This window comes from Lycorma delicatula, chromosome 4, assembly GCF_047948215.1.
Source record: "Lycorma delicatula isolate Av1 chromosome 4, ASM4794821v1, whole genome shotgun sequence".
NCBI lineage: Eukaryota > Metazoa > Arthropoda > Insecta > Hemiptera > Fulgoridae > Lycorma > Lycorma delicatula.
In genome coordinates this window covers 13,547,051-13,561,250 of record NC_134458.1, presented here as the reverse complement: position 1 = coordinate 13,561,250, position 14,200 = coordinate 13,547,051, and the positions used below count along the sequence as shown (strand labels likewise).

The window sequence follows — 14,200 nt, the reverse complement described above, 5'->3', positions numbered from 1 at the left end:
TGCGCTTAGAGGCCACTCCACTCTGCGTATCCGCCATGACCCAGTGCTCACTGCGGTACTGCAGAACCTGTCTTAATAAGTATGCGCTAATGTCCTTTTCTCTTAGAACAACTATGATTATGTTCCAAGGAACCGTGCCAAAGGAATTGCGCACATCCAATTATATAAGCAACGCCATACGTCTTGTTCTCCAGGTCGTTTGCCTTACATCCGCAGCCCAGCTGACCACCTTGCAAACGGCCTGGATCGTGGATCGGCCATTCTAAAAACCGTACTGATTTGGGTGGATGCCAGCACCCGCATTAAGTTCATAAAATATACGAGCCGCCAGTATCTTTTCAATGGCCGTCCCAGTATTATTTAGAAGACAGAACGGGCGGTACTCTGCAACCAAGCTCACCCCCCCTGTTTTTGGGGAGAAATACCATGCGTGATTCCTTCTTGGTTTTAGGGAAGGAACCGGTCTCCAGGCCTTGGTTAAAAACATCCACCAGCTCCAATGGTACCTGTCGCATCTGGCCCTTCAGAATGGAGGCTGGGATCCCATCAGGTCTAGAGCTTCTATTGTTACCCAATTTGAAGACAACTGAGGTTACTTCATCAAGTGTTAATCGCCTTGCCTCCCACTCTGTAATGTCTGCAAATCTTTTCTCTTTGCAAGGAAAAAGCCGAGCAATTTCCCTGCTCGCTTGCTCATACGAGAGAACGGGCAGGCGCCTCCAAGATCTTTTCATAACAATCTGGTACGCCCGCCCCCAACGAACGCTATCCAACTCTTCACAGAGTTCAAGCCATTTTAGGCGTTTGGACTACTTAACCTTGTAGTTGAGCGTCCTTCTGCAGTCTACGTATCTTTGGGCTGTTGCCTCATAGTCACCTCTGCCGTCACGCCTGAGTCTTTGCTTTATCACCTTAAGACGCTGGAGCTTCCTACGCATACACATAATTTCGGGAGTCCACCAGTACGCTGGTCTAAATTGCTTACGCCTATTTGGAGCCGAGCCATCTCCTGTTTTATGACATCCTAAAGTACCTCCCGGATGTGCTGGATCCCGTGACTTATCCTCCGAGTGACGTTCATGACCACTTTGTGCACCTGTTGCTGAGTCAGTCTTGGAGGCGGCCCTCGATCCAATGTTCTGATAGAGGGATCCCTAACTTTGAGGAGCGTCGCTCGGTGATCGCTAGCCGTCTCGCCCGCCAAGACCCTCCAAACACATAAGTTACTGCCCCCCATCCCAAACCCATAGGTGGAAGACCTTGTGACGTTACCGATCGCCACAACACCCCCTCCGTTCCAAGCCCTGAGGGGCTTTACCGGAGGTCGTCTTTAGACCCTCTAACTGATTACATATCACAGTAATCAGCCAGGCCTCGGTCGGGATGCAACCGATGTAAATGTTTCGGCAGACATTTGCATCAGTAAAATACAAATAAAATTTCGCCTTCACGTAGGTCTCAGACGGACATATGCACATCCAAACTAACATGTTTCCTCAAATTAACTAACCGAAACCGCGGATACACGAACCCCGCGCCTAGTAAAGATTTGACCACTCCGTTCGTGACTGTCAATGCCTCAGAAAACGAACGAGTTTAAAGTTAAATCAGTGCTATCAGTGCTACACTTATACCAATCAAAATTATGTCTTACGCAACATAGAAATTTAGACCTACACCCAATTAAGTCGACCGATTTAGGTCACCTAATTAGGGGAACATAACCTCATTCCGGTCCGCGCAGGAGCCGGGGAAAACCCCTGCACCACCACCCAGTCCCATTACAGTGTCTCGCGTAGTATTACCAAGTCACGATCACGACCGCCACCGGTGGAGGGAAGCCACGCCACCGGTCGCACGGGTTAACGTACCCCGGCGGCGCGGCCACCCCACCAGCGGAAGCTCCAAAGCGAATCACAAACAATACTAATATAATCGTGGCACAATGCCAATGCGCCTACCTCCAACCAATCGAATGCCTAAGCCGAAACCCTAGACACCCGGGATCCTACCACGATCGAGTACCTTGATTAAACTCTTTCTGTAGACCTACACACCGCAAGGGCGCGAAGAAAACCAGCCACTATACATAATTCCTCGCGGATCATCCAGTTAATACGGAGATCCAGAAAGAAATGTATTCTCTCAAGTTCCCTAACAGCTCGTGAACGTTCGACCTCGTATCGGGAACAGACGTAGAGGACGTGGTCCACTGTAGCATCAGTCCCGCAATCTGGGCATTGAGTCGAATCCATGAAACGTAACCTAGCCAAACTCGCCCGAAAGGCACCATGCCCGAAGAGAAACTGTGTGATATACCGACTGGGGGAGACCTATCCAATCGCACCTAAATCAGACACTATAGGAAGTATACCGTGCGTGTAGCGACCTGTGGGGGATTCGTCCCACCTGCCTCCTAAGACACAAGGCCCCGGTCTTCAATCTCCTGTTTTCGTTCTGATGTAAATAGGTTATTTACCTTGGAAAAGTAGCCTTCCTTACGCTCATTACCCAAGATATCTATTGGTTTGACTCCGGCTGTAACACAGACTACCATGTTGACTGCCATGACTGAAAATCATGTTATGTTGAAGACTCCACAGTCAGAATGTCTCACAAGCACGAGAAGCTCGGAACTGTACCTCGTTACGCTATACCCCTTCAATCAATCAGTAGCAGCGCGTCGTCAGCATAAACAACGACACGACAACCACATGGCAACCTTAAACGCAGCATCGAATCGAATTCTATAATCCAAAGGTGACTCAGAACACTGCCCTGAGGGCATCCTTTAGTTAAGGTCTTAAGGATCTCCGAGCCGCTGTCACGCAGGGTCCGATGGCTGAAATAACTTGAGAGCACTTCTAGTTCATTTCGTGTACACTTACGCCTCTGAATCTGAAACAGGGCAGAGGGCGACCATAAGTTGTTAACATTTTTCTGGACATATCCTCGGATATGTCCAGAAAAATCCCTAATACATATTTACATGGACTAGAGGAAGCTATATCCATCACCTTTAGTTTGGCATCCTCAGTGCTCTTGGCCGGACGGAAACCCTACTACTTGTCCATTAACAAATGATAAGTGGCAATCTAACATTAATATGCATATACAGGACCTTCTCAAAAACCTTGCCAATCACGGGCAAGAGCGTTGGTGGACGGTAAGAAGAACTAACAGTAGGTAGTTTTTTAACTAACAGTAGTAGTTTTTTTTGGCCATCTTCGTGGCACTAAATCCAACAACTCCTGTTCAGAAAGATCCTCTGCGAGGATACCGCTGAGGTGGTGCTCTCCTGAAGTCTCGATCTGCGTTGCCTGCGTGATACCTGACAACGACAGGGACACCTCAGTCAGGACTTTAAGACCCTTAAAAATCTTTGATAGTTGCTTCTCGTGTTGAATCATGTATTTGGCCAATCCAGGCCCGAGGGTCTGTTTTAGGGTTGGCATAGCTAGTCCCAGCTGGTTCATTATCGCTTTTAATCCACTAGGAGTGGGGTCCTACTCCTTGGAGGACACCGGTCTGAAGCGTTTCTTGCCTTTAACAGTGTCGGACTTCTTTGGGGCTCCAGTAGTCCCAGAAGTACTTTAGTACCACGTTACAAAGTCTTCTCGCTTCCAACACGCCCGAAAGTGGCCAGCGAAGCGCAACCTATTATATAGGTTGCTCCTGCTCAATGGTCTCAGAATCTATGTCCTTTATATGGACAATGGTCCTCCTGCCCTGTGGAACCTCAGATCCACATGCAGATTCGCCGCCTTGTTATGTGTGGTGAATTGCTCAGCTCTCTGAGCCCCCTTAATTCGGACATGCAATTCATCGTTGCGACCTTTTCTCGTGGAGAAAACTTTCCCAACCTCCCCTCTGGTAATCGACTTCTTCATGGTCCTTAACAAATCAACAGGTGGGATGGATTTCTTAGCCTCGGTCGCAGCAAGTTGCGCCTGCTTAGATAAGCATACTGTCCGTGACAAGACCACTGAGACCGGTTCGGCCGGCTTTGGGACATATAGACTAGAATCTTCTTAGTCGCGGCACCAGTACTACAGCCAGAAAAAAACTAGTACAGGCAAGATCGACGTATCCGCTTCACAGCCTGCAGTATCGCCACAAGCGAACTCGCTCACTAGCGGAAGAGTCGTAGAATATTCTGAACCGAAACTTGTGGGAGGTTTTAGAGGTCTCCCTTATGATAGAAGAAACATCCTGGACTACATCTCCTACTTTATTCCGTTCTCTCGCGACAAACTGTCATCCACCTTCTGTTTATGTGCAAGATTGTGGAAGGTACAACCATCACCGGCATCAGGTGACAAGTCCATCGACTGCTTGACTCTTTCCATGACGCAGATGGCCATCTTCGTGGCACTAAATCCAACAACTCCTGTTCAGAAAGATCCTCTGCGAGGATACCGCTGAGGTGGTGCTCTCCTGAAGTCTCGATCTGTGTTGCCTGCGTGATACCTGACAACGACAGGGACACCTCAGTCAGGACTTTGAGACCCTTAAAAATCTTTGATAGTTGCTTCTCGTGTTGAATCATGTATTTGGCCAATCCAGGCCCGAGGGTCTGTTTTAGGGTTGGCATAGCTAGTCCCAGCTGGTTCATTATCGCTTTTAATCCACTAGGAGTGGGGTCCTACTCCTTGGAGGACACCGGTCTGAAGCGTTTCTTGCCTTTAACAGTGTCGGACTTCTTTGGAGCTCCAGTAGTCCCAGAAGTACTTTGCAGGTAGAGGGAGCAACCTACGCCTTTGCATGATTTATTTCTGTTATCAGGGTCGAATTCCGCGTTAATCGATACCCCACTCGGTATATTTAGGGTGGTCCAGGGGGGAAAGGTAGAGGGGGACCTGGTTCGTGAAGAACCGGGAGGGTTTTGAAATAGGGTAAAGGGTAAAAGAATTACGAGAAAGGAAATTTCCCCTATCTAATACTGAGGGCTTAGAATAATTACCTCTAGGTAATCAACGCTGCAAAAATTGGTAAGTCCTTGTTTACAAGTACGATGTGACGTCACTGTCCTGCATCGTCCTGTTGTAGGACTTAAAATAAGACTCGCTGAAATCAGAGGTTATGTCGCACTATTTAGTATAGGGTGTTGTGGAAGAAAACCAGTACAATGTAAAAATCGAACTAAAATAATTAATCCGTCACAAAAAATCAGGAAAATTTACAAACACATCAACCAGTATCCAAACCAGAGTTCCAGACCGACAAACCGAAAGAAATACCAAAAAAACCCAACCAAAAAGATTAAATTCGCAGAACACTAACACGATGGTCCACACCAACTGAGCTATTCCAACTCGACTGATTCAAAATACTTAAATAATACAAACAATATTACATTAAAATTCATAAATAAAAACAAATGCAAAGGAAATATTTATTATATAAATTAGTACTACTTATAAATAATGGATATAATGATAAAAAATATAAACCTGATAATCATTTATAATAAAACATTTAAAATATTAAAATAACAAAAACGTAAAAAATAAATATGATTTTCTGGTATTTATAAAATAAAATGCAATAATTGAGAAAAAATATATATTGGAAAAACAAATAGGTCTTTTAAGAATAGATTTAATGAACATTTTAGATCGTTTAAAAATAATTAAATAGGTTTTTCAAATATAGCTGACCAATAAACATAATGTAATAGTTTGAAAAATAATTTAGAAATAATTGAAAAAGTAAATATTAAATACGAAAATAATAAAAAATTAGAAATTTTAGAAAAATTTTATACATACAAACATAAACGTGAATTTAGCCTAATGAATCTGCATACAAAATTTGTTGGACACATTCTTATATTTAAGTCGGTAATACGTTTGATAAGATTTTAGATAAATAATTGTTTACAGTACTGTATTATAAAATTATATAAAACAACGTATCGAAAGAAATTTTAAATAAATTTTAGTAAAAAATTTTAATTGTAATTTTTAGTAGATTTTTTTAAACTTTTTAAAAAATGTTGACTGAACAAATGTATGTTCTGTAAATGTTTAAAATTTCTTATACTTTACTCGATAACCAAAATTATAAAAGGTAATCAAAGTGTAAACATGTTGAATAGTAGTTATATGTGTAAATGTAAATGAATATAAATCAGAAAATATTACTGAGGATGGGCTTATGCCCGAAAGCGCTCTAATGTAAAGGAAATAGTTAAAAAAAATCCCTTTCGGCACGCCGGAAGACGGAGGTAGATTTAACCGATGCTAAGTAGGGGATGAAAAAGATTTCCACCTTAAAATTAAGAAAAACTTCAAATTTACTCGATACGACAACGGTTGCATGTGAAAAAACTTTCATATGTTTAGCATACGACAAGCCTATCTTACAATTCCAGCAAAATTTTGGTCATCCCTTGCCGTAAGGGTTGGTCATATCAAAAGATGTTTCAGACAAAGGTTTAGGTAATGTTTAGAGGACTAAAGACCACTTTATACCGATTCGATACTGTGCCTATTAAGAGAGGTATGATGTTTTTGTCTTAAAAATCCAATTTTTTCCAACCCCTGAGCCGACGGTTAGCGATATCAAAAAAATTTACTTACATAAGTTTTAGATCCTTATCTAAAGAATAGTAGGAACTTTAAACAAATTCGATATTTTACTTAATAAGAAAGTTATAGCGACATTCTTTGGTGTTTTTTTTTTTGTTTTGGTCATCCGTTACCGTAAGGGTTAATCGTATAAAAAATTGGTTCAGACAAATATTTTAGGTAATTTTTAGAGGACTAACGACCACTTTAAACCAAAGGTATACTGTGCCTATTAAGGGAGATTGATTTTTTGTCTTCAAAACCCCATTTTTCCATCCCCTGAGCCAACGGTTGGTGATATCCAAAAACTTTGCTTACATAAGTTTTAGGCCCTTATTCAAAGATTCATAGGAACTTCAAACGAATTCGATATTTTACTTAATAAAATTGGTATAGCGATATTTTTCCCTTCGAAAAAGCTACCCCATTTCCACCACATGGTCCAATTTTGGCCGTTAACGAAGTCGACCGAGATTTTGGGTCGATTTTTTTTTTACGGAACAATTTGAATGTGATTGGCGCAAAATTGCGGCAGTTATCGTCCACAAGAAAGCGAAATATATATATAAACCTTTGAGCTGACGGTGGTTTTGGGGTCTGGGGGATGTGAAACGCGAAGGTATGTCAACATTTTCCGGAAGTTGAATCATGGTACCCGTTAAAATAGGTAGATTTCATAAGAAAGCTACCTATTTTAACGGGCATATTATCATATTAAAAAAGGTAAGAATGTTTATTTAATTCTGTACTTTGAGGATTGGCTGAAAAAATTTTTTTTTTCAAAATATATATATATATATTTGGCTCCTTGAAAAAGCCAACAGTAGACCATTTCCTCAGTAACATTGGATCTTGTTATCCTTGAAAATAACTGTGTCCTTTTTGGGAGTGACTAATGTCTTTTACGGTCACTTACAACTATCACAGGTATACCATTTCAGATTTACATATGTTGATGAACATGAGAGACAGGTGCAGACTGCAGTCACTCATTGCAAAGGGACTTTTACAATGTTATTCTAAGGCCTCTTGGCTATGAATTAAAAATTTTTTTAAACGCTTCAAGATTGCTACCGATAACAGCAGCACCATCTCGAACATCACCGATGAAGTAGCTGCGTGATAGCTCCAGAAATGTTTTTGTAAACACATCTCTTTGAATTTAGAAAGAGAGAAATCTTTTAGTTAGTTTTATAATGTGATTTTTTACTTGTGTATTTCTACTGAACAAATGCTATTCATTAGTACCTTAAAAACTTAGGATTTTTCTAATCGGTAATCGAACTTATTGTTTATTAATAAAATTACTATTTATTAAAAGAAAAGTTTAGAAAGAAATAACAATCCTGTAGATTTCCTACTCGTAATTTCAGAAAGATGTCTGTTTCACGTTTTCATACGATATGAAAAATTTCTGAAAAACTACCAGAAGACATAAATCAACTTTATTCATTACTACACTACACATAAATTCATTAATACAGTGGTTCGCAAACTTTTCCGAGTTGCGGCGCCCTTTTTCAATTAAAATTTTTCCATTGCGCCCTACCCTAAGTAAAAGTTGACTATTCGTAAGTAAGAAGAGATGAAGATAAATAAAACTTGTGCGTGTTCGTTATTTTTTTTTTTTTTTATTCTATTAATATTAAATTAATAATTATAAATGTCTTGGTTCAATTAATTATGAAGCTTTTACAATATTTTGCAGCGCCCCTGTGAAGAGGACGCGGCTTCCCGGGGCGCCACGGCGCACAGTTTGGGAATCACTGCATTAATATATTGTTTTGTTCTTATTTAATAATGAGACTGAATATAAATTTGGAAAGTAATTAAATATAATAATCTCTTACTAGTAAGTTGTTGAGAAGGAATCTTTTCAGAACTATCTTGTGATTCCTTCAGTAAGGAATTCTTACCGCTTCTGAAAGGAATCTTTTTAACATGCAATCATAATAATACAATTAAATTAACTCTTTTATTAATTAAGTATGTAAGCCTGCAGTTTTATATGTTTTATGCGTATATTTATGTATATGTATCTATATTTTATATGTTCTGTTTTTTTTTTAATTTACATTTATTATTATTGATTTCTAGGCAAAAGAGCTACCTGCAAAAGATATGTCTGGCACTTCAGATCCATACGTTCGGGTTACTCTTTTACCAGACAAAAAACATCGTCTTGAAACCAAAATAAAAAGACGCACACTTAATCCACGTTGGAATGAGACATTTTATTTTGAAGGTAATCTTTCATTTTTACTTTATCAAAAATTTATATTTTATTTAACTTCTCTCCTGTCTTGATTCCTATATGATTCTTTTGGTCTACCTTTTTTCTTCATTACTCATTCTGAAATATCTGAAAATATGTTATTCTGTTTGATGATAATTTTTACTTTAGGTCGTGGACTGATAATTATTTTGTATATTTTTATCATTCTTAACATAACGTAAATTAGTTTTATTTTGTATACAATGTTGTTTAGAATTGATTTTAATTGTAATGCAGTGTATGTTTAATAGATATTGAATAAAATTTAGATCGAGGTAACGAAATAGAGTAATTTTATTTCTACAAATAATTTGCCTAATTTTTATTTTATCGTGTTTCCATACACAGTAACCTAAATGGTATTATAAAACAAAATTTTATACTTTCACTAATGCATTTGAGAGATTGGGACAACCCTTTTAGATTTGTTACACAAAAATAACATCGTTTGTTCTGTACGCAGGTGTGATATTATAACACCACTCAGAAGTAATTTAAACAAATCTGAATTCTCCAATTACAACAGTAATAGTAAAATGTTAAATAAATTGCTATTACTCCATACCTCGTAACAGAATTAATAAAAAAAATAATAATCACTGCAGATCTTATTTACATAACTAAAATAAACACACACACACATATATATATATATATATATATATATATATATATATATAATATATATAATATATAATAAAACTTATCAGTCAAATTATAATTATTCAGATTGTTTTATCAGTAGACATTATAATAAGTGGTAATCTATCTTTTTTTTTTATAAGTATACTTAATCTGAGATATTAATTTATTCTCTGATATGATCGATTCCGACAAATAATATAATAATTCCTATTGAATTTCTTACGAGCAAAGGAATCTTTGACAGCCAGTTTGAATTAAATGGTGACAAAATCACACTAGGACAAAATCACTAAAATACACATCTTTGTAACTACTAGTAGGTGTTAAAGATACAGTGTACAGTTATGGTGTTAGCCAAAAAACATTCTGGAAAAGCCAAACTAATTATTCACACTACTGATGGTTTTTTTTTTTTTAACTTTGGTTTTTTACAACATATCACCTTTTTTAGTACATTAATTTTATTTTACACACTTAGCTTGTACGTATGAATATGAAAATACAATTTTGTAATGTATGAAAAATGCCATGTCTGACCAGGATTCAAACCCGGGACCTTCGGATGAATGACTGAGACACCTACCACTCCACCACAGTGACTGGCATATGCTGCCTGAAATACTTATGGTTTTCATTTCTTTAGGAAAAATATTTAATTTATAAGTTGTGGTCCCATCTTGATCACTCAGGGATTGTTAATCAAAATAATTTTTACACTGATGATACTTCCACTAAGTGGAAGTATCTAGTTGAAAGTAACTAGTTGATCTCACAGATCACAACATTAAATGTAACGGATGATGCAGTTCCACGTTTAAATTGAAACAAAGATAAATATTGAAAATTAAAAAACATGACTGCCTAAACAAAACATTGCTGACAAATATTGCTCTTTAGTATAGGATAATTGAAGAGCGTGGGGGTAATAATTTTCTATATATTTTTTTTCTAATTTTTTAAACTTTTTTAAACATACATACATATATACAAGGTGTGATCAAAAAATACGGTGAATAATTTTTTATTAAAAAAAGTAATAAGGTTACAGAGAATTCTATTTAATCTCCTTCAAAGTACTGTCCTTGGCTAGCAATGCACTTATCCCAACGTTGACTCCATGACTGGAGGGATTTCTGGAAGGCGTCTTTCGAAAGGGCTTTCAGCTGAAGTCCGGATCTGCATGAAGACGACCCTTCAACTCCGTGCAAATTGACACACGATTTTCCTTCATCACTCAAAAGTCTGGGAACAAATTTTGCACTCTCGCGTCTCATTTGCAATTCATTAGTTAAAATGTTTTGAACGGATCCGTACGAGATGTTAAGGTCTTCCGATAGCTCTCGAATAGTCATTCGCCTGTCTGAACGAACCATTGTTTCCACGTTTTGCACATTTTCAACTGTTTTTGAGGTTACTGGACGTCCCGCACGCTGCTCATTTCCGACAGACTCATTTCATTTCCGACATTTTGCAACAGACTCATTTCCGTTTTTAAATCGGTCATACCACTTGTACACAGTCTTCAAAGTTACCACATTATCGCCGTACACCGATTCTAACATTTCGTAAGCTTCTTTGGCACTCTTTTGCAACTTAAAACAAAACTTAATGTTAATGCATTGTTCCAAATCTATGTTGCGCGACAGACACGATTAACACAACTTCACTCTAGCGGTTCTGGCAGCTGACTGGCAAGTCGAACGTGTTACAACTTGTCCCTGCCTGTCTCAGTTGATCACGCTATTGGATAAATTACAGCATATGGATGTAGCGTCGGCAGTTGCCGCTATAAAAATTCATTCACGGTATTTTTTGATCACATCTCGTGTGTATATATATATATATATACATATTTATGTTGCCTGTGACACTCCCGGTAACGTAAGTATTCTAATGCGTGGTCATACATCTAAATCGGTTCAACCGCTGAGCTGCTGCGGTGAAACAAACGTACATACATGCAGATTGTTACCACATATATGCTTAATTGAATATAGGCGGGCGATAACGGTAGCAACGATGTGTGCGGGGCGTACAGTATACGGACGCGCTGATACAACCACCACTCCCAACGCGATGACCGCGTAGTTTTCCCACCATAGCGGCGCTGCAGCCCCACCACCCCAGGCTCCAATAAAAGAGCGTCCAGGAGAGTGAATTTGCAATTCATCGTCAACCACTATCTGAAGAGGTTGGAAGAAGAAGAAGTCCCCTGGCCGGCTCAACGTGGGACCTCCAGGCGGATGCCAACATTCCCGCCGGAGCAGCAGGCCTGGCCGGCCCGCCGAGGGAGCCGCTAGACACGGACGCAACCTTCCTGCTCCAGCTCGCCGGGCTTCAATCGCCCTGGCCGCGGCAGACTCGGCAACAGGAGCCGGCCCAGCGTGGAATCGCTCGGGTAGAACCGCCTCGGCCGTGCCGGCGAAGGAAGTCCGACGCCGACCCGACAGTGCGGGGCTCTAGGGGCCATCACTGCCACGCTGTAGTGGGGACCCAACTGCCGCTGAGGAAAAGCCCGGTCGAACTTCAATGACCAAGCCGCAACTCCTCAACTTCTCCGGAGATCAGCTTCCGGACCCAACAGCTCTTCTCAGAGCTAACGCAAAAAACGGCCCTTTTCAGGGTCACCGCAAGGTTATGAATTACGGGTCGTGAAGTCGTTCGGCGATAAGATGTAAACAATAACAATTACACTTCCTTTTGGCTAGTAGTATAAAACCGCTAGTTACATGAATAAAATTGATCTTTTGATCTATCAAATGATATATTTGAAAAAGTTATCAGATGAACGAGTCATTTTTGAATAACTCGCATCTCAATGCTTGATTCTGAACGAATCGGAAACCTCTTATCTCATACGTGAGATGCGAGTTAGTCAAAACCGACTCATTCATGTGATAGATATTTAAATTTATTTAAACATATCTATGTGTGTATGTATATATATATATATATATATTTATACAGCCTATGACAATCCCGGTAACGTAAGGATTCCAACGCGGGGTCATACATCTAAATCGGATTAGCCGTTGAGCTGCTACGATGGAACAAACATACATACACGCCAAATACATTACACTCCTTTTTGGGCAATCATGTAAATAAAAGAAAGGGATTTTTAGTTAATATTTAACAATAAAATTGTTGCGTAAAGTAGACCAATGGTGGTGCGCCGGGGGGCTGCACACGTTTCCTCCCTACACTCTCTCCCTTCGAAGCAGCCCGTTGTCAATTAATTTACAGATTATTTAATTTAATTTCTAAGTGTAGATTATTTTTATTTTTTTTATATTTGTTAATTTTATTAATAAAAGAAAGTGATTATTAGTTAATATTTAACAGTAAAAAGAACATGCTTACATGATCAAACATACTGCCCGTCCGGAAATCATGATTTTTTTCTTAAATGTTTATATTTATTTATATTAAATGTTTTATTTATTGTTATAAATAATAATAGTAATAACAATTATAAAATTAATTAATAAATGTTGCTACCGTAATTCATTCATTCAATATTGTAACAGATCTTAAAACAAAGTATTTTTGATTTAAATAAATCGTTACTGAAAATACGATCGATTTAGAATCGTATATATGATTTTTTGTGTCTGTTTTTCCCCCGCTCCACTAGATCGGTCCGACTGGTGGGTATAACTCCACCCAAAAAAGTGTCCATTATTTAAACGAGCCTCTCCACGTAGCGGCAGTACGTTCGGCATGGCAGGTCGGCTGGCCGGTCGGATCTTTATTTAGTTTATTTTGCCCACTCTAATGGAAGCACCAAAGCACCCCTCGGTTCTTTTCTCATTTCCCATCCTGATCTCCCATGGAGTCCCCAACCGTTCATTGGTGCTGACACACCTGTGTATGCTAAACCTCGCAGCTGGGGCTACCCTCCCTTCCCTACTCTAGAAACCCTTGTTTCTTCCTTTTTGGTTCTTTCCTTGCAGCACCGCAGACGCGAATTCCTTCGTCAAGCTCCACTGCTCAGATGATGATAACGGTGACAACCCCGTTATTTGTGCTCGAGACCGCTGGATCTCCCACTTTGGAGAGCGAAAAATAGTATGTTCTGCCGTATCTTCATCGGTACAAAACATACAATTGGGGGTACCCCACCTCCCAATTCTTTTCATATAAACCTCAAAGTTACCATGTCCTGTAAGCATCTCAGATATATAAAAGTTTACCTCTCCATTCCTTCTGCTGTTACATGCCGGCAGATTAAGAATTACTCTTTTGATCCATCACGAAATTTCTCCTGTTCTCCATCTGTCACTCCAGTTGCCATGGTCTTCGTCCTCGCTTCCAACTTACCCATACCATTGTAAATTTCCATCCTTTCTACCACTTTCAGATCTATCGGCGATACCGAAGCAAGAACGCAAGCCGCTTCATAGGATACTGTGCAGTACGCAGATGCTACCCCCAATAGCGCCCTCCTATAGTCTCGCTGTAGTAGTCTTGCCAAATTACGTTTCACACCAAGCGCTGTTCCCCAGACTAGAGCGGCATACTACATAGATGACGTAGCCGCCGACATTATTAGCCGTCGTTTCGAGGCCATAAGTGCTTTCTGTGACGTAATCAAAAGCTTCAACGCCTTAAGTGTCGTCTCGGCCTTAACTCAGCTCGTCAGGATGTGATCTGCGAATCTGCATCCTTTATCAATAGTAACCCCAAGGTATTTTATATTGCTCTT

General features: G+C 39.6%; 1 protein-coding gene across 2 annotated transcripts in view; it reads left to right on the top strand.

Moving 5' to 3' along the window:
• The window catches only part of Syt7 (Synaptotagmin 7), a 401,588-nt gene that overhangs the window by 323,140 nt on the left and 64,248 nt on the right, over window positions 1-14,200 (top strand). For both annotated transcript variants that reach the window (XM_075362357.1, XM_075362356.1), the window contains exon 6: window positions 8,670-8,817. In XM_075362357.1, the coding sequence (XP_075218472.1) occupies window positions 8,670-8,817 (148 nt within the window). The remainder of the gene's footprint in view (window positions 1-8,669; window positions 8,818-14,200) is intronic.